The sequence below is a fragment of the Athene noctua genome, chromosome 26 (genome assembly GCF_965140245.1).
Source record: "Athene noctua chromosome 26, bAthNoc1.hap1.1, whole genome shotgun sequence".
Classification (NCBI taxonomy): domain Eukaryota; kingdom Metazoa; phylum Chordata; class Aves; order Strigiformes; family Strigidae; genus Athene; species Athene noctua.
The window spans coordinates 2,357,672-2,384,984 of NC_134062.1; the positions used below are offsets into that span (position 1 = coordinate 2,357,672).

The 27,313-nt window shown below is 48.5% G+C and overlaps 4 protein-coding genes across 5 annotated transcripts in view; 3 read left to right on the top strand and 1 right to left on the bottom strand.

The window, feature by feature from the left end:
- Positions 1-488: 488 nt before the first annotated feature.
- HSPB2 (heat shock protein family B (small) member 2) lies at positions 489-2,670 on the bottom strand. Its single transcript, XM_074927342.1, has 2 exons — positions 2,271-2,670; positions 489-1,412 (listed from the first exon to the last, which is right to left on the bottom strand). Exons 1-2 carry the CDS (start codon positions 2,668-2,670, stop codon positions 964-966), a joined length of 849 nt encoding a protein of 282 aa, XP_074783443.1. The 3' UTR covers positions 489-963.
- A 1,615-nt stretch (positions 2,671-4,285) lies between these two features.
- CRYAB (crystallin alpha B) lies at positions 4,286-8,633 on the top strand. The gene is made up of 3 exons (XM_074927343.1): positions 4,286-4,730; positions 6,288-6,410; positions 7,554-8,633. The coding sequence occupies exons 1-3, from the start codon at positions 4,533-4,535 to the stop codon at positions 7,755-7,757; spliced, it is 525 nt and encodes a 174-aa protein (XP_074783444.1). The 5' UTR covers positions 4,286-4,532; the 3' UTR covers positions 7,758-8,633.
- Positions 8,634-11,594: 2,961 nt separating this feature from the next.
- Positions 11,595-15,749, top strand: FDXACB1 (ferredoxin-fold anticodon binding domain containing 1). Of its 2 annotated transcripts, XM_074927420.1 has the most exons (5): positions 11,595-11,767; positions 12,321-12,477; positions 12,617-12,820; positions 13,433-13,591; positions 14,327-15,749. In XM_074927420.1, the coding sequence occupies exons 1-5, from the start codon at positions 11,599-11,601 to the stop codon at positions 15,510-15,512; spliced, it is 1,875 nt and encodes a 624-aa protein (XP_074783521.1). In that variant the 5' UTR covers positions 11,595-11,598; the 3' UTR covers positions 15,513-15,749. The 2 variants fall into 2 exon arrangements, with proteins under 2 accessions (XP_074783521.1, XP_074783522.1); XM_074927421.1 differs by lacking the exon at positions 12,617-12,820.
- Positions 15,750-16,665: 916 nt separating this feature from the next.
- The window catches only part of ALG9 (ALG9 alpha-1,2-mannosyltransferase), a 33,233-nt gene continuing 22,585 nt past the window's right edge, over positions 16,666-27,313 (top strand). Inside the window, exons 1-9 of the mRNA XM_074927558.1 lie at positions 16,666-16,842; positions 17,443-17,581; positions 17,757-17,891; positions 18,697-18,767; positions 19,629-19,717; positions 20,739-20,874; positions 21,233-21,320; positions 21,463-21,568; positions 26,584-26,706. Coding sequence (XP_074783659.1) covers positions 16,742-16,842; positions 17,443-17,581; positions 17,757-17,891; positions 18,697-18,767; positions 19,629-19,717; positions 20,739-20,874; positions 21,233-21,320; positions 21,463-21,568; positions 26,584-26,706 — 988 coding nt within the window. The 5' untranslated portion in view covers positions 16,666-16,741. The remainder of the gene's footprint in view (positions 16,843-17,442; positions 17,582-17,756; positions 17,892-18,696; positions 18,768-19,628; positions 19,718-20,738; positions 20,875-21,232; positions 21,321-21,462; positions 21,569-26,583; positions 26,707-27,313) is intronic.

Here is a 27,313-nt window from a genome sequence, read left to right on the forward strand (position 1 = left end):
GAAGTCATCAAGGCACCTGGGATCTGAGCAGAGCCTTTCCCTTCAGCATTTTGGGGTTCATTTCCCTCACAAGGATTAAAAAGGTCTGTGGGTGAACAAGACTTATGCCCCATAAACTAGAGGGCTGAAGCAAACAGAGGCTGTGGATTGGTGTTTGTTTACTTGGGCTACCTCCAGTTGCCGGTTTGGAAATGCACAGTGAGCCTCCAAGAGCCCATCTCTCTACGTCTTTTCTCCTCAAGGCTACTGCCCACTGTGGGCAAGCAACTCCAGGGGCACCTGAGCCAGGAGGGCCAGTCCCAGAGGTCCCCCTGGCTGTCCCATGGCCAGAGTCCCTCCAAGTCCCTACTGATGCTACTTCCCCCGGTGAGCTCAGTGCAAACTCTCCGCTGCTCTGCCCTGCACATCTGGAGCAGCCAAGCCACTGTCCATCCTTCCTGCTACAGAGTAGCTTGGCCAGAAGCAACATGAATCCAAGGCAAACAAGAGAAGATCAGTGGCAGATTTATTCCTCTTTCCTCCTGAGAGCTGCAGGCTCTTTTACAGACCAACAAGCACCTTTTATGGTCCTAAAGGTCAGCTCAGAAGCGAGGTACTGGGGTGATTTCTTCCCTCTTTCCAGGACCCTTCTGGACTAGAGCATAGCAGCTGCCCACTGTGACGCAGCCTCACAGTTCAGGGTAAGAGCAGCCCTTGCCATTTGGGGTGAGAGAAGAGCACCCTACATTGTGCTCATTGAGCCCTTGACCTGGAGAAAATGCATTACAGTCCCTCACACTAACACTTCAGTCTCCCTCTTTTTTCAGTCCCGAGTCCCTTTTTCCAGCCATCAGCTTTAAGAAGCAGAATTCTGGCATATATGTGGCTGCTAAACACTGATGGTGAGAAATAGGGGTCTGGTACTGTGGATTCCCCTTCCCTGTCCTCCCCCACCTTCCCTCTGTAAGCCCAGATGTGGGGCCTTTAGAACTCTTCCTTCCCTTTTCCTTCTTCAGACTGTTCTTTCCCCACTGGCTGCTCCTCTTGGGTTATCTTCACCTCGTTGACTCTGGCTTTCACCTCCTTCCCCGTCCGGGGAGCCACAATGCTTAAGATTCCATCGTGGGACAACGTGGCTCTCACCAGCAAGGGGTCAACATCCAGAGGGAGGATGTAGGTCCTGGTGAACTCTCGGGAGATGAAGCCGTGGCGGTCAGCCTTCTGTGGGTGCTGCCCCATCACCTCCAGCAGGTTGTCTACGGTGCGGACAGTGAGCTCATCTGGCAGGAAGTGACAGACATCCAAGAACACCTGGAATTTGTGGTCGTTGAGGCTGATCTCAGAGGTGCCTCGATCCAGCTGCTTATTGATCCGAGGCCTGATGTAGTAGCCATGGTACAGGACAGGGGCTAAGATCTCACCCGGGGACACACCTGTAAATGAGACTCAGTGAGGAGCGTGGGGTTTCCAGGGAAAGGATTGGACAAGGATGGTTGGCAGCAGATAGGGGAGGGTGACAGGAGGAAGCTCAGACCTGGCAAACATCTTGGTTTTGCCACCACATCAGCACAATATGGATGGAGTCTCTTGTGGTTCCTACTTTCGTGTCTCTAAAACATGCACAGATCCAGATGCCTGCCAGGCACTGCCTCCCACCACAGAGCCAAGGGCTGGCATCCAGCTTTTGCATGTCTGCTGGGTGGACAGGGAGGCACTGGTAGGTGCACTGGGCACTCTGCAAAGCCCACAGCCAGGGATGGGCATGGAAAACGCTGACGGTGAAGAAACTGCCCTGAAGAACTAAAGGCCTTTTGTGTGCCATTGTCCAGGGGGCTTTCCTTGGAGCTTTTTGCCTTTTCACGCTGTTGTGCTGGTGCTGAATGGTTCTGCTGCTGCCCACATTCCTTCCCCTCTGCCAGCCACTGCCCGGCTTTGTGCTGAACACCCCAGCTCAGCTTTTCTTCACAGCCCCCGGCTACAAAAACTACCCCCCTGGAGCATTTTGCTCCATGTTTGCACAGCATATGCATGAATGCCAGACCACTGGGGGCATGAGGGAGGGACGGAAGAAACAGCAGTAGGCATGGATGGAGGAAGTCAACCTGAAGAGAGAGACCATGGCTACTCCCTGGATATTCCCCCCTGATTTGACCTGGGTTTTTATGCTCAAAATTCCTTGGCTCCAGCTTCCCTAGCCTGCTCTGGAGCTCAGTCTCCCCAGGGGGACCTCACCAGCCCTTCTGCACCAGAGGAGAGAAAGGTGCTGGGGGGGATCCCATCTCCTTTCTTACCTTCTCCAAAGTTCTGGTCGTAGATCTTGCTAGGGTTGGCAAACTCATACTCCGAACTCATGGGGTAGGCGTGGGGGACAGTCCGTGCAGCCATGGTGTGTCTGGGAAGGGGACTTTCCAAGCACTCACTGCCTCTGAGAGTGAAGGCTGCAGATTGCAAGGTTTTAATTGGGCGAATTCCACAGGGAGGAGTGTGTGATAAAAAGATGGACCAAAATAGCCACACGCACAGGCCCCGGGATGCCTCGCCAGGGTGATGACGGAAGCTTCTCGCTGCATTCCAGCAGGGAGTGCAGGCACTGCCTGCAGTCAGGGATGCCTCAGGAAAATCCCACACCTCCTCCCAGGCTCTGAGCTCCCCTCCCCGAGCAGGGGGTGCAGGAGGCAAATGGGCAGCCATGTACAGCAGGGAGGCACAGAGGTGAGTCGAGGGAGACTGAAGTAGGAAAATGCAGGACAGACCCCAGGCTCTGCTGCCTGTGGTGCTCCCAAAGGCAAGGACCAGCAAGAAGGGTCACTGTAAGCAGGTTCAAGGAGTCCCTGACACTGGTCCTGCTGGCCCTGAAGCATGCCGTGGGGACAGGGCAATAGCTAATGCTGGAGGGTGCTTGATCAGGTTGTGCAAAGTCCTGTGAAGCCATCATCACATCCATCGCCCCACTGTGAGCTTGGGGCCCAAATCTGGCCCTCCTGTGCCCTACACAAAGGAGCTTGATTTTCCCAGAAGCTGAGAAGACAGCTCAAGCCTTTGGTGAAGTGCTGCAAGTAGTTAAGCAGGGCTAGGCAGGATCAGATCCCCCTGCTGACACCTCCACACCCTGAACCACGCTGCTGCAAGCTGGCTGTTCACTGGCCAGGGCTTCGGCACAATGTTGTGAGACACAGGGAAATGCTTGTGACAGAGATCACAAATTCACCAAGGATCTGAAGCTGGCACAGATACAGTTTTATTGAACTGGGGGGGGTGTGTGTGTAGTGTGTGGAGTGGAGGAGTAGTGCCCAGTTAAACTCCCTGTACTCTGAAACCAGAGATTTCCTTGAGTCCATGTCCCTGCTGTATGAGAGCAGGTGCATTGCTGATGATGTAATGGGGAATTGGAGAAGGTATTTATGGCATGAGCTGTTTCACTGAGCAAATTCTGCTCCCTATTCTTGCAGGCAAGCTGAGAGGAAGAGGGTTAGACCCTTTTGCAAAGGACTGGTTGTGCTAGCAATAAGAATGATGTGCCTCTGAGCCAGTAATTGTACTTAAGTTGCAAGCTCTCCGAGGCAGAGACTAGCTCTTGCCCTTTAAGAACAGTTGCTAGGCTGAACCCATTCTCATGATTAGGTTCACAGGCGAGGCAGGAATTAAAATAAATGTGTGAATTAAGATGTATTAGGAGCATAATTACAGGAAATCAGTTTACTGCAGGGGCACAAGCAGATAGAGGTAGTTACATCCCTGAGAAGGCACGTAGCGGCGCAGCACCGTGGTGGCCGCTGGCACGCCGGGTTGGTCTCTGCTTACAGCCCTCTAGATACCCTGAGGTCACAAAGCATTAGGCTCTTCTCTCTCCAGCAAAGTGGTTTCTGTAGTGGGCAAAAGACGAGAGGTGCTGGGCTGAAGCGCTGTGGGGAAAGCCGTCCTGCATTCACACACACACAAAGGTCAGCACGAAGACAGGGAGGTGTTCTGTGCTGCAGAGAGCCACGCTGCCAGGGGTGTCTCAGCAAAGGCCTCCAGGGATCTTTCCTGACCTCTGACTAAAGCAGGTCTGGGGCTTTCTTTGCCTTAAGGAGAGGCAGAGCTCTTCCCAGGCTGGTGGGTGATGTGGGGAGCTGCGGTCTCAGTGCTGGCAGCGGGAACAATGGCCCCTTGTCGTTTTCCCTGGGAGCCAAAGATAGGAGCTGCATTGATCCTGCTGGCATCCAGAGCAGCTGGAACCTCCGCCAAGCCTGCCTGGGACTCTGCAGATAAACAGCACGTGGGGCGCAGGGCGGGCAGTTGGGCAGTTTGGCTTCTTGCTGCCCCATTAGGCTCCTTTTCTTCTTCTCCCCTTCCCCCCTCCTCCTCAGCAGCGTGTTCAAATCCCCCAGACAGCGACTGGGCACTGCTGAAGGGACCAGCCCAGGAGTGGGACAATAAAATCCCTGACACCACTGTTCAAGAGGCCTCGCGGGGGGGGAAGGCCAGGCCAGCTGCACGGGTATAAAGCTGGCCTGCCCTGGCGGCACAGCACTGCAGCACAGTTGTTGGCCAGGCTCCCCCGGCGCACCCCAATGGATATCACCATTCACAACCCCCTGATCCGCAGACCCCTGTTATCTTGGTTGGCACCGAGTCGTATCTTTGACCAGATTTTCGGAGAACACCTGCAGGAGTCAGAGCTGCTCCCTGCTTCCCCCAGCCTGAGTCCCTTCCTGATGAGATCCCCCATTCTTCGGATGCCCAGTTGGCTCGAGACAGGACTCTCTGAGGTAATCTTCCCTTCTTAATGCTCTTTGTTACTGCTGTGGGCACATCCTGGTGGGCCTGGAGCTGGAGACCCGTGAGAGCTGAGAGCTTGGAAGCTGCTTGTAGGTGGCTATTAGGAAAAACCTGGGGAAAAGGGTGCTGCTGTGTTTGTGCCTCTGCTTCTCTGCATTAGGCAAGAACCTCTCCATGCTTTGCTCATCATTTGTGATTGAGAGCAAGTGTTGCCATAGTGTTGGGAGCAGAGGCAAACGGGAGCTGAGCGTGTGTGGCAAATGACTGTAAGCGCTGATGGAAGAAAGGAGGAAGCTTAATTTCCCTGTCTGCTGTGCAGAACTTTCAATCCCACTCCCTCCTGAGAAGCAAACAGCACGGGGGGGTGGGATCCTCATGTCAGGCAGCGTGGGACCTCATGGTTGCTGAGAAAAAAGGGCCCTATTTTAAAGAAGCACTGCTGAGAAGAGCAGCACATACAGGACCCAAAGGATCACGAAGCAGCAGTCTGCTTGCTGGGGCTGGGTCGAGGCATGCATTTCCAACAACCTTGCCTGTTCTGTGAGTCAGCTGTCTTATTTACAAGTAACTTTTAGAGCTATTCTAAGCCAAAGGAGTGAGGTTTTTTTTTTTAATCGTTGCATAATGTTTCCCTTGATTTAGTGACCTGAGTCTGCCTGTCCACTGAAGCAGCCATAATAAGCACCACAGTTAACAACGCCTGACTATCTCAGTGGAGACATCTTCACAAATAATCTAGAAGGAGAAGGAATCACTTAGACTCCTGGGTCAAGCTGTGGAAAGCTTAGAGCTGGCACATCCCAGAGCAGAGCTCCAGGAGGCTCACATGCTCCCTCACCGCAAATGCAGCAGGAAGGAAGAGACAGCCAGCTCATATAGCAAAGTCCCACAAACGTGTCCAAGACAGGCTGAAAATGCAAATTCAACCTCAGGAAGAAGTAAAAAGCAGTATTTGTTAGAGGTGATATAGTGCAAAATGGAAGGGAAGGAGGTGAGGTTTGCAGCAGGTGACTCAGTTTCGGCAGAAGTCCTGCTGCTCAGGTAACAGAGGTGAGCAGTGAGGCAGTGCTGCTCGCCAGTGACACATTCTTTTGGTTACCAAAGAGTGAGGATGCAGGAGGGAGCCTGCAGATGAGCTTCAGTCAGCTCCACAATCAGGGTTTCTTTTGCTTGAAAGACTTTGCAAAATCCAGTCACAGAAACTGGAAACCTCCAGACATTCTGTGAAAAGAACTGGATGTGAAACCCGTATGCCAACTAAAGAGACAGTTTTAACAAATTCAGAAAATCTCTTCCTCACTCCCAAGCAAAACATTTATCCCATGTGATCAAGAGCAAGCACTCACACTTTGCGTACTGTAGTGACAGCCATTAGTGTAACAGGCCAGCAAGGGACAAAGCCCAAAGATCAGTATCCCAGGATGGAATGGAGGTCAGACAGGGCATGTGTAGGTACCAGCTGGAGTCCGGAACTGCTGTATTCTAGGAGCCTTTTCGAGCTGAAACCCTCACCTGCTCTTTTCTGAAGTCACCTCCTTGTTTTTCAGATGCGACTGGAGAAGGACAAATTTTCTGTAAATCTTGATGTGAAGCATTTCTCCCCCGAGGAGCTAAAAGTGAAGGTGCTTGGGGACATGATAGAAATTCATGGGAAACACGAGGAGCGCCAGGTACTTCTACTTTAACTGTGCGACTGATAAAGTCAGTGTGAACTTCCTCATCTATGGTTAAACAAGGAGACTGCAAAACAATCCTCTCCTGTGTTCACCTCAAAAGCTTCTAATGTTTTTTACCAACCAATCCTAATGGAAGATGCTCTCTGCAACCCACCCCCAGCTGATCCCAGACTGGGCAGCAACAGGGTGGAGATTTATTGCTGATATTACATGAACCGTGAACCGAACTGGAAAATCATCTTTGAAATGGGCATTTCTGGGAAGAGGTGAGGAATGCAGGGAGGCATGCAATAAGCTAACAACGAACTGTAATAGTTAAACCTCATAATGAATCAATGCATTACCCTGTGCTGTTACCGTGAGGCTACCTCTTCCTGAAAAAGGCCCATCTGTCAGTTTGTAATCCTTAAAGCTTGTGTTCTGCTGTCAGTCATCCCACTGCTTTCCGGCTCTGGAGACCTCTGTGGCAACCGGGCAGACAGAAGTCAAAAGTTAAGTCCGAAGCTGCATGTAACAGGGTTTGTCAGTCCCCATCTCCCCCCCACCTCCTTGCCAGAAGGAAATGAATATGCATGACAAAGTAGCTATGTCACTGGAATTGTCAGCTCTGAGAGTTTCTGGGAGCACAGAACTGTCAGTCAGGAAATAACAGCATTACTTGTAGCTGGTAGAAGCCTCTAATCCTGACATAGCTTCTGCAAAATTTTTTTGGCTAAGAAAATAACTAGGCACTCTAGCAGAGATCAGCCCATTTGAAAGCTGTGTATTACAGGAGCTCTGGAGACCCTCGGGAAGGGGTGTGTTGGCACTGCGTGTAGGTCTAGCTGCTGCATTTTAGGAATGACAGCACACCACTGTGCAATGAACCAGCCTCTGCCTGGCACGAGCTGGAACATAAATCCTCCTTCCATAAACAGTGTACTTGCAGGCACCTGCAGCCTCGGCAGGGCACTCACTTTGGCCAGTCTTGGCTCTTTAAAAAGGGTGTCTCATAATAAAACCTCTTAACTTTCTGAAAAGTTTTCCTTTGAGAGCTGGAGCTTCCCAGTCTCAGGCTTTATGCAAAGGGCCCATGGTTTAGGTGGAACTGAGTGAACATTTCTAATCAGGGTTGTTCCTTCTCTTCTCCTTTTGAAGGATGAGCATGGCTTTATTGCCAGGGAGTTCAACAGGAAATACAGGATTCCAGATGATGTGGACCCTCTGACCATAACCTCCTCTCTCTCTCTGGATGGTGTCCTGACTGTGAGCGCACCGAGGAAGCTAAGTGACGTCCCCGAGCGCACTATCCCCATCACCCGTGAAGAGAAGCCTGCCATTGCAGGAGCCCAAAGGAAGTAGGCCAAAGTCACTCTGGTGGCTATTCAAGAGCACTTTTCATCAGATGCCAGCTATACTGAATGGCTACTCTTATTATTTATGCTGAGTAAGTTTGCTAACAAATAAAACATGAATAAGCAGTTTGTATTTTCTTGTTTTGAGCACTGAGGACACAGGAAGTGTTGGGTCAAGAAAGCTGTGTAAGGTTGCTGTGCAGGGAAACACACCTGGCATCATTCTTGCTTACAGCTTGAGTGGCAGGTGTGTCCAGGAGAGCTTGTCTTGGTGTTCGGAAACACTTTGCTAGCTTCACTTGGTGTACTCTTAATGTTTTGCAAACATTTAATTGCCTAAGCCTTTTCTTTCGACGTTGCCAGAGGATTTCAGAATGTTTCACAAGCAACAGAAAAGTTTCTCCAGTGGAGATTAGACTGGTAAAACAACTTCATGACAGTCGAAACCCATTTGAACGGTGGGTATTAGATAACAACCGAATGGAACAAAACTGTATCTTAAATCTTTAGAATGACTCACGTTATGGAGAAGCATCCAAGTGCGGCAACCAATTCAGAGCAGTTGCAGATGAGAAGTGCATAGCTGCAGTAAACACAGATATATCCAGAGGAGAAAAACATCCTGCTCTTGTGGTACAAATCACGTCACTTTGAAACTAAGTTGTCAGTGCTCTTCAAACAATGAACAGGATCTGACGTCTACAGCATTAGTCCGACTTAAGCTGACATTGTTGAGTGGTACAAAACACTTCTCAGGTGTCATCAGCTGCTTAGCACCTCTCTTCAAAGGGATATGAGCATAAAGGAAAGTCTGTATTACTGGAATTGAATTTCTAAAATTCATCTCCACAAAGGACAGAATGCCACAGATCTGTTGCACAGATCATCAGACTCAGTTATGACGTGACCTGCTTTCTGCTAAGAAAAAAGTTGTATTAGAAGGGATTAGTTTAAATCTCAAATGAACTGTCAGGACATCCTTCTTCTATGGCTTTAAGTGAGAAAAATAAAATGAAGACTCAGTGATGAGGGGTCATTGTCAAATACCCCAAATCCCACCTAATTGTCAAGGTCTAGTGTTTCCTATTGGCCTATTAGGCTCCAATAAGCTCTTCCAGTTAAGGTGTTGGTTGGGCTCGGCTGACAAGGCACAGGGTGACTGGTGACTTGCAGTCACCTCTGCACACAAAACAAATGACAGAAATACGCATAGGTTACAAACAATACAGCTTAGAAAGCAGGAAGAAAATTCTTCACATGGTGCTACATTTGGCTTTAATGCGTGACAGGTCTTTTTGCGTGAAGGATATCCTTGTAGCACTGATAGCAGACAGGCCTCCTGTTTTTCTGAAGGCATAGTCTGCACATTCTTTTCCTCTCTCTTGCTTTTCCTGCATCCTTTGTGTTTCTTCTCTGAGTGTTGGACACAAGCAAAGAAAATGCTGCCATACAGATTCTATTGTGTGGCAGGACTGAGCTGCTGGGTTGAACGAAGGAGGTTCCATCTCAGGGTGGTGGCTTGGAAACCAGTAGGTTCTCTTTCAAATCCTAAAAGAATAAGCGCAAAAAAAAACTTGAGGAAGTGCAAAATAGTAAGAATATATCCAGAAAGCGCCACTGAGGGAAATCTTTTCTGTAGAGCAAGGGGATTGTTAGGCTCAAATTTTGTGTGAAAGCTCATTGGGGAAAATGATGAGGTTAGCTAGACAAGAACACTTGAAATGCAAATACCACTCCCTGAATGACTTGAAATACCTGTTCTGTGGTGGCACAGGACTCAACAATGAGAAAATGACAGAAAGAGTTCTGTCATCTCTAAGCACAAATGTTGTTCAGAAGCTCCTCTGTAGCCTCACTACAGATCCAACAGACTACTATGTTTCTGTTCTGTGCAGGTACTTTTTATTCTCTGATGCTTTCCCATGCTGTAATCAGAAGAATATGTTGTTTCAAAGCAGTGAGTATACTGAAAAGAAAAACTCACATTTACCATGATTAAATATAAGTAAAAAACTTTAACATTTTATATCTTACAGGCAGACCAAAGTATCTGCAATTGCACTGCTACTTTCAAATAAGTCTAACCTAAGATCACAAAGTTTTGGTGATTACTATTTTGATTCACCATCTGAACATCAAAACAAAGAGAGCTGGACTGGGGCCACTGTTACAAGGAGTAAGACGTGAGTTTAAACAAAAAAAAGCATTCTTCACATCTTTACTCCTGTAGTGAACCTGTTGTAGGGCACTCATCAGAGGAAAGGGTGCTGATTGTTGCCTTTCTACAAGGAACTGGGCTGCAGAAAGGGAAGGTACTCACGGGAGGTTTACCTCTGATGGATTCATAGCTGGGGACGGAAAGGATAATGCCCCGAGTGTGTGACAAATTAAGTGACCAGTGATCATGTCAAGTGAGATTTGCTATATCCACAATAAGAAAAAGCCCAGGGACATAACGTGGGAAGGAAGTGCCTTGGGCTGCACAGTTCTCTGGATATCGTATCGCTCTTCATTCCAGTTCCCCATAACAGTTTTTGCTGAGTAATCATTTTTGTTGCTGGTGCACGTGCAGCCAAACTGGTATAACTCAGAAGTGGTGTCCCAGCCCATCCACAGTTCCCCACAGCCTGTAGCATGCATTGAGGAGCCATGGAGGCAGTTGTACAAACAGATCTTGGACACGATCTGGCAGTAGAAATCAGCAACCCCCTAGGCTCATCTTGGATCTCAAGGGCAGGTGACATGACATGGAATGTTGCCCCTTCCACTCCCCTGGTGACTGGAGAGGGACCTCCTATACTTCCACATGTGCCAGGGGGCATCAGGGAAATGTGTTCCTTCTTGATGACAAAAAGCATTTTTAATTTTTTTTTTTGAGGGGTGGGAATGGTATCTCTTTTCCTAAACTGTGATACTGCAGAGTAACTTTGAAATAGAAAAAGGGATTTACCGAAGACCACAGGGACCTAATGCCCTCACCCCAAAAAGGCCATTGAATGACTCGAGCGTGGCCAGAGAAGGGCAACGGAGCTGGGGCAGGGTCTGGAGCACAGGTCTGCTGGGGAGCGGCTGGGGGAACTGGGGGGGTTCCGTCTGGAGAAGAGGAGGCTGAGGGGAGACCTCCTGTCCCTCTGCAACTCCCTGCCAGGAGGGGGCAGAGAGGGGGGATGAGTCTCTGGAGCCAAGGCCCCAGCGCCAGGCCCCGAGGGAATGGCCTCAAGCTGCCCAGGGCAGGGTCAGGCTGGCTCTGAGGAAGGATTTCTGTGCAGAAGGGGCTGTTGGGCGTTGCAATGGGCTGCCCAGGGCAGGGGGGAGTCCCCGGGATCCCTGGGGGGGTTGAAGAGTCGGGCTGAGCCAGCGCTGAGGGATCTGGGGGAGTTGGGAACGGTCAGGGGGAGGGTCATGGTGGGGCTGGAGGAGCTTCAGGGGCTTTTCCAACCCAGACAATTCTGTGATTCAGTGTGATTCTGTAACCAGGACCAGACATCATAAAATGCCATCAGCAGGTCTCTGCTGGAGGTTGCCTTTGCCAATTTTAAGCCTTCCACTGTCATTACCCATGACCTGACACACTGCCCTTGCCCTGTGCCAGCACCCGAGGGCACACGCATGGAACAGGCAACAGTGAAGCATCGCTCTTCTCTCTCAAGCCCAAAGGTGCCGCCCATCGCAGGCCGGGGGGCGGCAGGTCCCAGCGCGGAGGGTCCCGAGGGGCAGAACCCGGCGCAGGGCGCGGCGGGGCCCTGGGCGGCAGCGGGGGGCGGCGCCACATGACGTCACCAGCGGGCGACGAGCGCGCCAGCGGCCCGTGACGGACGTCATACAGCAGCGCCGGGCGCGCGGCGGGCATGGCGGCCGTGCGGCGCGTCCTGCTGCTCGGGGAGGGCAACTTCTCCTTCGCGGCCTCGCTCTGCGGGGCTGCGGGCACTCACGTCGTTGCTACTTGCTACGAGAGCGAAGAGCAGGTGTCCGGGTGGGGGCGAGCCGCGGAAAACATCCGGCGGCTGCGGGAGAGCGGTGAGTCGGCGCCGGCGGCGCTCGGCCGGCCGGTGGGGAGGGAGGGAGATAGCGGGGGCCCTCGGGCAGAGCCACGTAGGAGGCCGGAGCGGAGAGGGAAACGGTGTCGGTAGTATTCAGCCGTTAGCTGTAACCGCTCTCCTCGTATCGGTGGAAGCAAGGCTGTAGCGCGGCAATGCCGTTTTTCAATCAGGGACCTGGCGCTGCGGTGCCTCCGTAGGAACCGTCCAGTCCCGTTACCGTCCTTCGCCCCTCCTGCCATCTCAGAAGACCGCTTTTGCCGCGAGGAATTGGAGTTGTCCAGTGGACTAAATCGAATACCCTAAAATCTAATCAGACTGAAATAGTACTGCAGCAAGTAGCCAGTGAGCAGAAGTCTCAGCAAGAGAGCAAAGGGAGCCTGGGCTGTCTGGTTTTCCTAAAGCACACGTGTGGGAAGATCCTGGCAGGTGGTCTGGCATGCTTAAAAATGGGCCAGAGGACTTTGCTACCTTTCTTTAAATTTTTCCATAATTATAAACATCAGACTCTTGTTTTTCGTTTATTTTTGAAGGAGCTGAAGTTGTGTTTTCTGTGGACTGCACCAAGCTGAAGGACTGTTTTTTACCAGAAAAAGGAGAATTTGATTGTATTTATTTCAACTTCCCTCACTGTGGGAGAAAGGCTGGGGTAGTGAAGAATAGGGAGCTTCTTGCCCACTTTTTCCGTAGGTAAGTAAACCAGAAGTAGTTCTATGCTAATTGACTGCTGTGATACAGATTTCTAGCTGTGTTACAGGTGTTTTTCTGGCACTATAAAATTTTTGGGTGTGCTAGCGGGATTTTTCTTGTTGCCTGGCTTCCCTTGCAGCTCTGCAGAAGTGCTGACAGAGGAGGGAGAGGTCCACGTGGCTCTTTGCAGTGGACAGGGTGGGACACCTGCTGATCAACCAAGGAGAGAATGGCACAACAGCTGGCAAATAGTGGCTATGGCAGCAGGAGCTGGATTTATCTTGAGTAATGTTCATCCTTTTAGAGCAGAGACTATCCATGGATATAAGTGTACAGGCTACAGGTAACCATCGTGGCAAAACTGAAAAGTTGATTCTCGTGCTCTTATAATGCCTAGCACCAGTATGTTCTTCTAGTATCTTGTTTGCTGGAGAGAGGAACTCCCTTTAATTTTCCTTAAAATACCTCCAGTTCTTTTTTGCCTCTAAGCAGAATAGCCAAGATAAAAATGCAAGCTTCTTGCCAAAGTACCCTCTAAAAATTAAGATTATTTTAGGATTTTAAAGGTCAAAATGGTCCATTTCAGAACAAATGTGTATCTGCTTGGCAGAAAGTCACAAAATCACAGCATGGTTGATAACTGGCAGGCACCTCCAGCAATCATCTAGTCCTACCCCACAGCTCAAAGCAGAGCCAGCTAGAGCAAGTCGCTCAGAGCCACCTTCAGTCTCCATAGATGGACTGCACAACCTTTTTTGTGCAACTTGTTCTAATGTTGGACCATCTGCCCAGTAAAAATATGGTAGTGTTGCATTTTTGTCACCTTGTAACAAGACCTGGGATTCACCAAGAGGTGTGTTAGTGTTACACGGGGTTATCTGTGTAAGGCTTCCTCATGACACGTTAAATACAGGAAACAATCAATGACTTTGCTCTGCTTTTGTGCATTTGTCAGGAGTCAAGATAAATCTTTCTGTGTAGAGGGTGCTCTAAACCACATTTTCACACGAAGCATGCCACTTCTGTATTTCAAACCGATGATCTGCGAGATAGAACTGGAAAGCCAAAAAGTTTCTTTTCAAGTACCACAAGTACTTGTGGATAAAATTAATAGGTAAGTTTTATAATCAGTTTCTGTTTGGTAATAACACACACTCCTGCTCTCAGCAGGAATGACCAGCATAGATGTCGGATAAAATGGAATTCCTTCACTTTCACTCCTTTTATCTTTACAGAATTTCCTGTTCCATTTCTTCTTAAAGTCTCCTTCATGTTGGCTTTTGGTTATGGCCTACTTAAAGGGGTTTTTTTTGTTCTGTAGACTTATTTTTATGGTTGACACCAAGCTGCTATATACCTGAACACACAAATAAAGATGAAAACTTTAATCTGTTTTAATGTAGTGTGGAAGAAATTCAGGAGCTGACTTGGTGTCTGCTAATATCACAGTACCAAGGCTAGCTAGGATAAAAAATGCTAACTTTGGTGAACTGCTACGTACCTTGGAAAATATCCAGGGCTACTATAATTTGATTAATTTCTGTGTTGTAGTAATGACTGTGATGAGTGAAAATGGTGATGCTGACTGTTAAGCTCCGTTCCTTTTTACCAGCAAAAATGCAGTTAATTCTTGAGTGCAACCTGGAGGCAAACACCACTGTCCTGAAAACGTGTTAGTTGTTGCAACACCTTTTATGAAAGACTTGGCTGTTTAAGTTAGTTACTAGGTACCGGCTTAATATCTGAGATTTTTTGGGGTAAATTGCTGCATTCAAATTAAGATCACAGGAAGGCACTGAAAGGGAATCCGTTTGGTGCTGTCTGTAATTTGCACTTTTATCTTTCACAGGGGTTTCCTAGAACTAAATTCAAATCATCCGGTACAGACAGTAAAGGAGAAGCTCACTGCAGAGCTCAGGCAAGCCTTTCCATTACAGAACACTGACTGCTGCCTTCCCCTGCTCCACGAAGGTCACCTCAATGATGTTTGTCACTCAAATACCTTTTGGATCGCTCTGAGCCCAGAGGAGACTCCAAGCACTGAAGAAATGTCTAATGGACTGGCAAAACCCAAATTTTCACATGTTGATTTTTGCAGGGACACAGATAACAATAGCTGGGTGAATGTGCAAGAGGGATGCCACATGCCAAAACAGTATTACCTTAGACATTCACTTCTACCTTATGCTCATGCAATAACACAAAGAGGAGACTTTCTCCCGGGGACACTTTATGTTCTTTCAGGCCCAGTTTTCAGGAAGTGTCTTATCAGTCCTTACTCCATGCCTGTTTTCCATGAGGTGGTTTTTGTATGTGCAGTTAACAGGGGTACAGAGAACAGCTGTATCCGGATGTTGGTGAATAACATTAAAACCAGCATACATTCTCTTCACCAGACTGTTTCCAGCTTTAAACTGAGTATCAGTCTGCAGGAAGCAACGAGCTTTGAAACAGCTGAGCTAAATGACTTTGCTGCATTTGACTCTCATCTTAGTAAAATTCAGTGCTTCATCTGTATGAAGACAGATACTTCAGGCTTCTGTGAGAAGGGCTCCTGTGTGGGAATTATAAGGACGGCTCATTATGAACTAGTAAGCAGTAAACTGGTGGTTGTCTTTGCTTCACTGAATCTTGACCTCCTAGCCATGCTGATCTGTGGAATACCTGACTGGAGAATGCTCTGGACATCAGACACACGGTTCCTCCATCAGTTTCCCAAAGGAGAGTTAAGGCTTTTCAAGAGTTTTTCTCTCTATCCACCTTCTTACGTGCATGATGTCAGCTTTTGGGTTCCTGATGGGGAGCAATTTGATGAAGTTGCTTTTCACACCATTGCTAGGCAGGTGTCAGGTGAAATGGTCATATCCCTCCAGTTAATCGACAGTTTCCAACAGCCAGAGACCCGAAGAAAGAGCCTCTGCTACAGACTGACCTTTCAGTCCTGTGACAAGGCACTGAGCCGCCAGGAGGTGGCAGAGATGCAGCTGCTCTTTCGGAAGGAGATCAACCAACGCTTGGGTGTAGCTCTTCGGTAGAGCATTGTGTGTTGATTTCAGGTGCGTCAGCTGCATCTGCACTTGTTGCTGATCTGGAAAACGTAGCCTACCTAACACTGTGTGTTATTGCAGTGCCTTTTACAAAGGCAGTGTGGACTTTGAGTACCTGCACACATTTTAAATGTGAAGTTCCTGCTCATGAAGACCAGGCAGCTTCCTGTTCTGCCTGTGTGTAATGAAACCTTATTTCAAAAAGTGGAGCCCTTCTTTTCTGTGTGAGACTGGGAGTGCTCAATAAAATGCTTTCTCCAACTGTGTGTTTTCTATTTAGCAACTTTCCTGCCCAACCCAGCAGGGGTAGGTGGGCCTGTGAGCAACTGCTCCTGTGGGACTGCAACAGTCCTGCCTGTGTGTGATGGGGGGAGCAGCCCCCTTGAGAAACAGAATCACAGAATCGTCTGGGTTGGAAAGGACCTTGAAGCTCCTCCAGCCCCACCGTGACCCTCACCCTGACCGTTCCCAACTCCCCCAGATCCCTCAGCGCTGGCTCAGCCTGACTCTTCAACCCCTCCAGGGATCCCGGGGACTCCCCCCTGCCCTGGGCGGCCCATTGCAACGCCCAACAGCCCCTTCTGCACAGAAATCCTTCCTCAGAGCCAGCCTGACCCTGCCCTGGGCAGCTTGAGGCCATTCCCTCGGGGCCTGGCGCTGGGGCCTTGGCTCCAGAGACTCATCCCCCCTCTCTGCCCCCTCCTGGCAGGGAGTTGCAGAGGGCCAGGAGGTCTCCCCTCAGCCTCCTCTTCTCCAGACTGAACCCCCCCAGTTCCCCCAGCCGCTCCCCAGCAGACCTGTGCTCCAGACCCTGCCCCAGCTCCGTTGCCCTTCTCTGGCCACGCTCGAGTCATTCAATGGCCTTTTTGGGGTGAGGGGCCCAACACTGAACCCAGGAATCGAGGGGCGGCCTCCCCAGTGCCGAGCCCAGGGCTCAGATCCCTTCCCTGTCCCTGTGGCCACTCCAGTGCTGACACAAGCCACGCGGGTGGGCGAGGGCGCCTTGCTCCGGCCCGGCGCTCCCGGACTCCCGCCGCCATCCCACGGCCAGTGCCCGCGGCCTCCGGCGGCGCGAGGCGCGCGCAGCCCCCGCGCAGAAGCGCGCAGCCGCCGCCCGTGCCCACACCCGACATGGCGGCCGGCGGCTTCGGCGCCGCCTCCCGTCTCGTCCTGTCCGCCGGCGGCAGGGAGCGGGCGCTCGGCTTCCCGCACTCGACATGGCCGCCAAGGGGGCCCGGCAGCGGCCGCGGGCCGGGGGCGGCGGGGAGCCGGCCCGGCCGCGGTCGGAGGGCGCGGGCGCGGAGGAGGCCCGTCCCGAGTAGGTGTCGGGGGCGGCGGCGGGGCGGCAGGGCCGCGGCTGCAGCGAGCGCCGGGCGCGGGCCCCTGCCCCGGGCAGCGCGCGGCCGCCCCGCGGGGGCGGGTTCTGCCGCCGTCACTCGGGCGGGATCGCGGTTGGGCCCTGGGGGCCCCGCGGCGCCGGCGGGGCGGTGTCAGCTCCGGGCTGCCCGCGCGGCGCTTTTCCGTCTCAGACGCACCGTGAGCCCCGCAGCGGGCGGCCGCCTCGGCGTGTCCTGGGGAGATGGGGCCCCCCCCCGGTCCCCCTCCGGCGGAGCTTTAGTGCGCGGCCTTGCTCCCGGGCTGGGGCGCAGGGGAGGCCCCGGGGGGTCTCCAGCACTGGGTTAGGCACCCGGGGCCGCGGCTCCGGTGCGGTGAGGGCGGGGATGGTGCGTCCGTCCTTGGGAGGGGACCGGCACCCTCCAAGCAGGGACGAGAGACACCTCTGCTCACACGCTGCTTGAAGGAGAGATGCAAATACCAAATGCACTTGTCAGGTTTTTTGCCTGGTGTCACATCGCTAGACTTGATCTTGTTACTGAGTCTTCTTGGTGCATATTTGTATTTTTTTTCTTTGGACTAGATCGTCTGGGAGCAAAGCAGGACAGGTTTGGGCCCCTGAAGGATCAACAGCTTTCAAGTGTCTCATCTCAGCCAGGTTCTGTGCAGCTCTCTTAAGCAACATCTCTGATTGTGATGAGACATTCAACTATTGGGAACCAGTAAGTGGCTTTTTCTCCCTGGAGATACCTGGGAATTTGTAGCTAATACAGGTTTATCTAGAACCTTGTGCTAATCTCTGTGTTTCAAAGAGAAATTTTCTTAAGAATTTAGAGATGGAAACACAAACCTGCCTACTCTGTGCGATGCGTATTTATTGATTTAATCTTGTTGCAGACGCACTACCTCATTTATGGAAAGGGGTTTCAGACATGGGAATACTCTCCAGCCTATGCCATCCGCTCCTATGCTTACCTGTGGCTTCATGCCTTACCAGCCTTGTTCCATGCTAGGGTTCTACAAACCAACAAGGTAAATCAGATGTGTGAGAGCTTCTTTTGTGATGAATAAACGTGCCTTTGGCCTGTGTTAAACATCTGCTTTGTTTGTTGTCAGAGGTAAGAGAAGTAGTGTTTACTAATTTGTTTATAAATACTAACCTCCCTTTAAGGATTTGCAACGAGCTGACTCAATCGGATCCAAGGAAAAGTGACTGTGAAGTTGCAGGGAAATGCTGCCAGGCTTGGGTTTGATTAAGAAGCTGTCCTGGAGGGGGTGGTAGCTCCATGGCCTTTTGAGTGTGTGCAGGGCTCGGGACAATTACCTGGCAGCTGTGGGCTCTCATTCACCCATGTGAGTTTCACCTTGATGCTGTAGAAGCCTGTGTTGTTTCTATGCCAGCTATTAATGCCTGTTTTGATATATTTTTTTAATAAACTATAAAAGATAAGTTAGTATTTCGTAAGGGATATTGCAAACTGAACTTGCAAGAAGTGCTAAAGAAAAAGCCCTGAATGTGCGTTCTGCCTGGGTATCCATTGCCATTCTTGGCATTTTTGTGCACAGCAAAACAAAAGGGGGCTAGTTCTGGTAAGTTCAGTGGGCTGTGTTCACTTTTTGTGTTGTAAAGGACTTCAGTGTCAGAGGTCTAGGCTTCAGGCTGCTGGGATCTTCGGCATCCCTTGGTGTGGGATCTGGGTCTCCAAGAATAGCTTCGTGCACCACTGCCAAACTTGCTCTATCTTCTTCAGAACTTTTGTTCTTGGGACTAACTTGCTAGCAATAGGTGCATAAGCTTCATTGCAAACCTTGTTCAGACTCTGAGTATGTCTCCTAGGTCCTTATCTTCTATTTCCTGCGATGCTTCCTGGCCTTCCTGAGCTGCATTTGTGAACTCTACTTCTACAAGTAAGTATTAGAAACTGTCTACAGTGAATGTTTTAGAGCAATGTGAGTAACATATTTACTTATTACCACAGGAAGTACAGTCTGAAGCTCATGTGTAGATGTGTCTAGTAAATTTGGCTACTTTGCAGTGAACCTTGAAAATATGTTTCTCATGACTCAATGAAATGTGGGTCAGAATTCCACTGTTAGGCCTGCATCTCCATTCCAGTATTTTGTTGGCTACACTCGTTTTCTCACGAATACCAGCAAGCAGGGTGGGAGTGTTATAAACTCAGCTCTGCTGGAAGAGAGACTGGTGCTGTGTTTGCTTATCAGAGTGACTTTTAGTGGAATACATTGATTGTATCTGTCAGTGGTGCTTACATCCACTAAAGGCAGTAGTCTGAACATAAAATTATCCTGTTTAAGTTGGATTTTTATTTTTACCTGCTGCTTCTGTATTTGTGGCTTTCAGACCCTGCAACAGACTTTTCTGTTGTCCATAGTCTGGTTTTGAGAATGTGAGCTGTGGCTTTTTGCATGGTGTGATTTTGAGAGGTGAGAATCTTAGATAGGTTGATGTTGCTGCAGCGGTGCAGCCTCCTGAAGTTCCTGAGATTTGCATCAGCACAACTGGCACAGGTTGAAGCCAAGTCTCTTCTAGGGTTTTGCACGAGTGTAACTTAGTAGGATCTGAAATCCCAGGCTGGCAGCAGTCATACTGCCCTTCAGGATGCCTTCAGTGGCTGAGTAATGAGAATCACCCACCTTAGAGCTTGCAGGATGCTCCATGGATTGTTTGTGGCTCTGCATACATTGGATACTGTTCTTTTATGTATTGAGGATATTTTTGTGGCATATAATTCTCTCTTACCTCCTTAGGGCCGTGTGCAAGAAATTTGGGCTACATGTGAGCCGCCTGATGTTGGCCTTCTTAGTACTCAGCACTGGAATGTTTTGCTCATCTGCAGGTACATTTGCTTAGCAATGACACTAACAGTTACTTTGTCCATAGAAACCAAAGACAGGTCCAGAGAGAAGAAAATCCACAGCACCAAAATCTCTCTAGCAGTCGTTTGTTGTGTTCTGTTGCAGGTATTTCTCGTGGCAGGTGTGATGACAGAGTTAGTGTTGATTCAAATTATGTTGCCTACATCACTGCTGTTACCTTTTCTTTTCCAGGGCATGTTTGTTTCCATTGCTGCCTCTAGTTTCTCTGCAATGGGCCATGCCTTTTAAACAGGGTCTTAGCCTACCTTCCTTGAACATATTTTAATCTAAAGAAAGAGAGTCATATTTTGGCACTGTCAGTTGCTTTTGTGTCCTGTCCCCTCTGGCTGGTTGTACCTATTTGCCTGGTCAACCACTGTAAGACTTAAAAAACACCTGCTGTAGGTATTGAGGAAGGTGTAAAGAGAGACTTTGAGCAAAGGTTTTCTGTACTGTGTGCATACAGAAACATAAAGGGAAATACCACAACTTATGAACGTGGAGATTTCCTGTTTTACTCTTTTTTTTTTTTTTTTTTTTTAAATGTTTATGGTGAGTGTAGAAAGGACTTTCTGTTCATTGTTTTTGCAGTGTCATAGGTCTCCTCATTCTTTGCTTACTTCTCACCAGTCTCTGCCCAGTTGTTTCAGAGACTGTACCCAGTTAGCTCACATTTCCTGCTGCCATTTGAGCAGGTTTGTTTCTTTTTTTTCAATCTAGCAGAATATAGAGGGTGCAGCAAGTGTTACAAGTGGTAACTGTGGATGCTGTCATCTGGTTACCACTGTGGGGTGCCACCGGGGAAAGAGGCATTCATACTTAAAGGAAGTATTTATGGCCTTGCTGAGTAAGAATCCTCTTTTTTTGTGCTTTCAGTGAAATGAGAGTATCCTCTATGGTATGCCAGCCCCAATGGAATGAATGGAAATTAGCCTTGTATTGGCCTCATGCAGTTCTGTTGTAGGAAAGCTGTGCTAACCCCTTTTGTTCCTTGTGTTGCAGCTTTCCTCCCAAGCAGTTTCTGCATGTACACCACGGTGATTGCCATGACTGGCTGGTATATGGACAAGACCTCTGTAGCAGTGCTGGGGGTGGCTGCTGGAGCCCTTCTGGGCTGGCCCTTCAGTGCAGCTCTTGGGTAAGGAGAGGAAGGCTCAGGAGTTTTGCACTTTGTCAAATGTTTCTTGCCTGAGGATAGTGTAGGTGCTGGAGAGCTGGAGGAAGAACCTAGCAAGGACTGAGCTCCCTGCCTAGTCCAGGACCATTACTACAGGCTTCCATAGCCTGATTGCTTTTGAAGAACTTAGGTTGGGAAGATTTCCTCACCCTCATATACTGAGAGTAAAACCTGAGTTGGATGACTGGAATGTGGAGTAGAAGCAGAGCCCAGTGAAGTGATGGGTTTCTTCCAGCTACTTCCCTGCTTGCTTTGAAGGGTCAGGAGAACCTGCAGTGGGGAAGGACAGTCTCCAGTTGATACCTGGTCTCTCTTTCAGGCTTCCTATTGCCTTTGACTTGTTGATACTGAAGCAGAGGTGGAAAAGTTTCCTCAACTGGTGTGTGGTGTCATTGATCCTATTTTTGGTAAGTGCTTGTAACAACACAAAAAGGAAATGAATTGGGCTGGCAATAGAAAGGGTGAGTTCCGTTAAGAAAATCACATGTAGCTTTTGGGCAGTCCAGCCAAAAGCTTCTGGCACTTTAAATAATAGATGATTTCTTCCAGGTGCCCTTGGTAGTTGTGGACAGCTATTACTACGGGAAGCTGGTAGTTGCACCTCTCAACATTGTTTTATACAACGTCTTCACCTCTCACGGACCTGATCTCTATGGTGAGTTTAAGGTGACCAGCCGGGAAGGGAGCTGGCGGTTTTCTTGCTGCTGTCTTACTACCGTGACCCACCAGGTGTTGATTGCCAGTCCTTTTCCTGACGTACTCTGAAGCAAAAGCAGCCTGCAAGCTCTAATGGGGCTGCAGCTCCACCTTTTTGTCACAGGATGTCTCTCTTGAGCTGGGAATCCGCAGGCCATTGGGGTTCTCTACGCTGAGTTAAGCTGCTCTGTTCACTTTCAAGTTCTGTAAAACCGTCGTGAGATGTGTCAGCGTCACAGCAGAGAACTGTTAGTAGCAAACGTGTCTGGATACTACACGAGTGATACATGTGTGAGTTTGTCAGCTTTAATCGAGTTTTTGGCTGTTGTTCCTCACAGGGTGCAGAGCCCTGAGAACGTGGGTAGGAGTGCAGAACCTGGTCTCTGCAGACTCTCCGAGTCCGTGCTGTGCCTTGGGAATCTCCTTGCTTATTGGCAGTGTATGGCCTGTGCTTTGCTGGCCAGCGGAATCTGAGGTTACCATAAAGGGATCTAATCTGCTGGCAAATCATCTGCCTACTAGGGGTTCCCTGGCACTGGCCATTTAGGATACTGTGTGGCCCCAGTCTCACCTTGGTGAACCTGGATGGCAAAGCTATACTGTTTGTTTGGGAGCTGCCACTACACGAAGTTGTTCATATCATGTACTTCTAGAGCTGAAGAGTAGGAAAGTATTGTGTTTCTTGCAGGGCTTCAGAGGGGCTGGTGGAGACTTCAGGGAGTTGAGGTCGCAGGGTGCCTGTGTCAGCTCTGTCATCTGTTTATGCCCTGTTGAGATACTCTAGGAGGGGTTCAGCAGTGCTTAGCAGCAAGGCCTTCTCCGTCAGTGCCCTGCGGGCCGTATTTGTTGGTTCATTTGAAGGGGTGTTTTGGGTGGTGCTGAGTGGTGATTTGTTACTTGTGCTGTGGCACAGCAGGGCAACAGCTGCTTTGCCTTGGTTCTTCATCTCTGCAGGAAGGCTCTGAAGTCTGTTGCTATGAATTTTCTGTAAGTAAACTCCAATCTCTGTCTCTGATAGGTTTTGGCATGGGCTTGTGCCTGACCTTTTCCACACTGGTACATGAGTTGTTTCCAGAAGCCTCCAGGGACCAATCTATTCTGAAGTGTTTTATTCATAGTGACATTCATATAACATCCTCAGGCTAGTAAAAGAGTCTGCTTGAAATTGCTCTTTAATGCAGTGTGGCCAGGACAACACTGTGGGTTTAGAGAGCTTCAAAACACTTGGGAAAAATAACACTACTAGGGGAGATGAAAGGCTGGCCAATCCCTTTTGGCTTTGGAGCTGGGATTTCCCAACTTTCACATGATGGGAGTAGGAACTGCTGGAGGTTGCAGAGCTATCAACCCATATCATCTTCAGTATAAGCACCACAGTATTTTTCCTTTTGTCTGCAGACTGGAGTTCTGGAGACAAAGTTTGATTTTTTTTTTTTTTTTTTTTTTTCTGTTTTTGTCTGTAACCGTACACTCATTTTGGATAAATACAGTCTGTGCAGTATTTTCCTGAGGTGATTAGGTTTCTGCAGCTAAAGGAAACTAGCTTCTAAGCGTAGATCCCTAAACCTGATTCTGAGGCTTTGGGATGCTTTTGTGTACATATCTTCTAAGAATGCACAATTCGTGACAAAAGTTTTGTCCCACTTGCTGTGATCAGAGCCTTGGCTGTGACTTGCAGTGTGATGGCACTTTGGGAAGCTTTGTTCGGCTTGAGTGGAATATGCTGGGGTTGTTTATATGACACCTTGCTCTGTTGAGTTCTGGTTCTGAAATAGAGTGAAAATAAATGAAATGCAGAAAGCAGACTGTTTGTTACACTAGCAGTGAATCAGACCTGCTTAGAATGAGAACTGTGACTCATGGTCAAATTATTGCAGCTTAGTTACTGCTTAACAGCTGAGCTACAGTTCCTGTCTGCATGCAGGCTTTTAGCCTGTGACAAACATAGGGTGGGGCACCTTAGTTTAAGCCTATTTTACAACTCCTCTGCTTTGTCCTGAGCCGCCCTCACCATTGCTGTGGTCAGGCTGTAGCATGGTACCTTGTGAAGTTCTATTAACTTGTGTGTGAGTTTGATTTCTAGAATTGCTCCTGGGGCCTGTCACAGAGCACAAATTCAGACCAGCTTCTGGCTCAGTGCCTGACAGTGCTTCCAGGTGGTTATCCCACGGAGCCGTAGTGCCATGAACTGACTGGGCCCGTGTTCTTCCCACTGCTTTCATCAGTCTGTCTCTCCTACAGCCCACATCTGCTCAGCATGTGGGATACTTGCAGGGAAGTTGCATCCTCTGTCATGGTCTGGAGGCGATGCTGTGGGAGCATGTTGCCATCAGTACTGTGTGTGGAGAGTTCTTTAGTATCCCTCCCTGCTTGAAAGATGTTGTTCTGGGCCAGGACTTCTTGTATGCAATGGGGTTTTTCTTTTTTTTTTTACGTTGCAGTTTTTTCTCAGATCACCTCCAGTCGTTGTGGATAACAAGAATAAAAGCATTTTGCCCTGGGAGGCATTGAGACTGAATGCCTCTGAATGGGTGAGTCATCACAGTGACCAAGCCTATTGCTTTTTGCCTGGTGTCTGTGAATTATTTAGCTTGCTTGTGCAGTGCACTGTTCTCCTCAATTTTTTTTTTTTTTTCTCTCCTCACCCAGAGAAGAAAATTCCTCATTGGAGAGTCCTTCGTTCTTAAGAGCAATCCAATTTCATCCTGAAAAAAAAAATCTGAGAAAGTAGCCTTTTTGTTAAAACTGTGCTTTAGACCAGCTGACCTCTTTATTAACCAAGTCCCTCAGGACACCTCCGGGTCTTGAAGGCTGTCCCAGGCTATCAAATCAGAGACCAGACTAGAGAGTGCCATAGTTAATAACCTTTACTTTCCATAGCAGCTGGGGCAGGTAAAAGGGTGACAGTATGGTCCTGGGTACTACTCTTCAGTAAAGATTTGGCCAACCTAATTGTACCCAGAGGACCCTGGAGGGTAACGGTTTATTTCAGTTCAAGAAGCTTTCTACTTCATCCTGGTATCTTCTACAATAAAGTGGCCGGTGTTTACCAGCACTGGGAGTGGAGAAGCAGGCTATGGAATTCAGTTCTAGTCCTTTTTTATATAAGGAGGGGCCTTGGTGCTTCATGGAAGGAGTTACTAGTGAGGCCTAACCATTGCTAATCCTGCTGGAAGTGTTTAGCATCCCGTACTGTTGCCTCAGAAGAGAATCTGGAGGTGGCAGGGCTGAGAAGAACCCAGAGCCCCCTTCACCCACACTATTTCTAGATGTCCACTGGAAGATTTACAGTGTGATTACTCCAGACTGCCTCACGTTTTCCCTCACAGACATATCCCAGGCAGCAACCCTGATTTCTAGGAAGGGTAGTATGCTTCAGTCCTAAAATGATCTGCTTTCTGCACGTGTTCAAGATCTGTCATGGTAATTATTTAGAATTGCAGTCCTTAAATAAGGGGAGAGTCACCAGGAGAGTCTGGAGGAGGAAGGGACATTGGCAATACTTCAGTGTTGCCATACAGATAACTCTGTCATGTCCTTGCTTGACTTGATCTTTCACTCTACTGTATTCCATGTTCAGCCTTTCACAGGCTGAGGATTGTGCTCATGTGGGACTTTCAAGAATTATGAAGCAGGTGGAGGGAGAGAGAGGGTGACTTTCTAATAATTCACTCCCTTAAGGCCCCCTACTCTCCAAATCTGTAATTGCTATAGCTAAAGGTTTCCTAAATGAATCTCAGTTGCTTGGACTTGGCTTTAGTAACTCCAGTGACATGTTTCTGACATTACTAGTACAGTTTCTAATCCTATTTAACTATAGAAGCTGCAGAGGTTTTGGGTTTTCCTTGCTGCTTTTCAGTTGTCTGATTAATTTCAACATGGACCCTGTTTAAGTGGCTCTGATTGCAGGAAATTGCTGCAGCATGTGACACATGTCACAACAGTGCAGTGATTAAAGCCCCCGCATGTCATTTACTGACTGATTGAGCTAATCACACAGAGAGAGTGGCAAATGTGTGGAGAGGAACTGGCATTCCTTATTGTTCAGGATTTTGAGCATCCTGAATTAAGAGTCCAAATAAATGACAGTTGGACTGGAATTTCTTTCCATTTACAACCTTCGAAGCTTGCAACCAGTACCCAAGTATGTCATGTTGGGAGGCAAAGTTGGCTTGCTTCTGTCTGAAGCTACACTCTTAAGAACAATTTGAAGTAGAGACATTTTAAATAATGTTCGCTCTAAGGAGGTACCAAAACTAGCATCCAGATAAACTTTAGTGGCAGAGGCTTTGCTGGGATGAAGTGTGAATGTAAACTCTTTTTCTTGTTCCTTTTTAGTGCATTTTCTATTTCTGCCAACATGGGATATACATCATCACCCCAGAATTATTATGATCTCCTATTAACATTGTGTGTTTTTGTGTTACTCCTCTGGTACTTCAATTAAAAAGAATGAATTTGGAGTAAAATTTCCTAGTTTTACAAGTTTCTGCCTCTCTTGCTGCGTAGGCTCTGTTGGGCAAGGCTGACTTTTAGAGAGGCCTGTGATTCATGAGCAGCAGATGTGCTATTGACTATGACCCAGTGAAAAAGGAAAGAGAAAAATAATTTCTGAAAAGGAAGACAATGAAGTTTCTTGGGCAGACATGATTGTGAGATACTCTGGTGCCTTTGTATGGTTATTGACTGACTTTCATGCCACTATTATGTTAGTTTTATGGGTGAGGGACAGAACCATGAGACTGCTTTGAGGTGGCTCAGGCTCATTCCATGGGGCTGCACCCTCTATCCAGCTGCAAGATTTTCTGTCCACACCCTTTCCGTTGTTTGGTTCCAATATGCTTACAATGGAGAGAATGGATGTCTGCTGCTGATTATCTCAAGTCTGTGTCAGGCAGAGAAGCTTGCTATTAAATCTAGATCTCTTACATGCATGTATTTAAAAACTCATTGTTTCCTTTTCTCATCCTTTAGGTACAGAACCCTGGTCCTTTTATTTTATCAATGGCTTTCTGAATTTCAACGTGGCATTTATTTTGGCACTGCTTGTGCTGCCACTGACTTATCTCATGGAGTGTCTGCTTCAGAAATTTCATGGTGAGTATAAGACAGCTGTGAGAGCCAAGCACAGACAGCCCAGATCTCAACCTTGTTACTGAAGGGAGAGCTTGCCTGCCAAAGAGCAGCTTTCCTTTACTGGAAGTGAAACTAGGGTTCAAGGAAAGTCTTTGGAGTAATAGGAAAGTTCCTAGAGCTCGTTACTCACTTCAGTGTTGACCCCACAATGGAGCTGCTGTGCAGAAAGAACACGCAGTGAGATGCATCTACTTACGTGCTGTCTGCAAAATGGCAGAAACATGTTTTTAAGGATGATTCTTGTGTTCCCTGCCTTCACCTCAAGAAGAACAACGTTCAAGGCTGAACTATCCATACTCAGAGTAAGCTTAACAAATTGTATGGTACATAACCTTCAGCCAGATGTGCAAATGTATTAGAAATAGCCCTGTCAGAAATCCTAAGGGGGAAAGAAACTATATACCCATTGTTATTTCCATTTTATCTGCAGCTGGAAATGGTTGAGTTATTCTACCTTTATATTATTTATTCTGCCTTTATATTATAGCCTTTAGAGTTATTCACAGAATGTTTGCTGGCTCTTCCATTGTTACTTTTTTATCCCACTGCCAGAATGTTTTCTGCAACA

Excerpts from the sequence above, each read along its gene's own strand:
- HSPB2 (XM_074927342.1), bottom strand. The coding sequence starts at position 2,670 with ATGGCTGCCCATTTGCCTCCTGCACCCCCTGCTCGGGGAGGGGAGCTC. Across the intron at positions 1,413-2,270 it reads CGACCAGAACTTTGGAGAAG|GTGTGTCCCCGGGTGAGATC; the intron begins GTAAGAAAGGAG and ends TCTCATTTACAG.
- CRYAB (XM_074927343.1), top strand. The coding sequence starts at position 4,533 with ATGGATATCACCATTCACAACCCCCTGATCCGCAGACCCCTGTTATCT. Across the intron at positions 4,731-6,287 it reads TCGAGACAGGACTCTCTGAG|ATGCGACTGGAGAAGGACAA; the intron begins GTAATCTTCCCT and ends CTTGTTTTTCAG. Across the intron at positions 6,411-7,553 it reads GGAAACACGAGGAGCGCCAG|GATGAGCATGGCTTTATTGC; the intron begins GTACTTCTACTT and ends CTCCTTTTGAAG.
- FDXACB1 (XM_074927420.1), top strand. The coding sequence starts at position 11,599 with ATGGCGGCCGTGCGGCGCGTCCTGCTGCTCGGGGAGGGCAACTTCTCC. Across the intron at positions 11,768-12,320 it reads CCGGCGGCTGCGGGAGAGCG|GAGCTGAAGTTGTGTTTTCT; the intron begins GTGAGTCGGCGC and ends TTATTTTTGAAG. Across the intron at positions 13,592-14,326 it reads CTTGTGGATAAAATTAATAG|GGGTTTCCTAGAACTAAATT; the intron begins GTAAGTTTTATA and ends TATCTTTCACAG.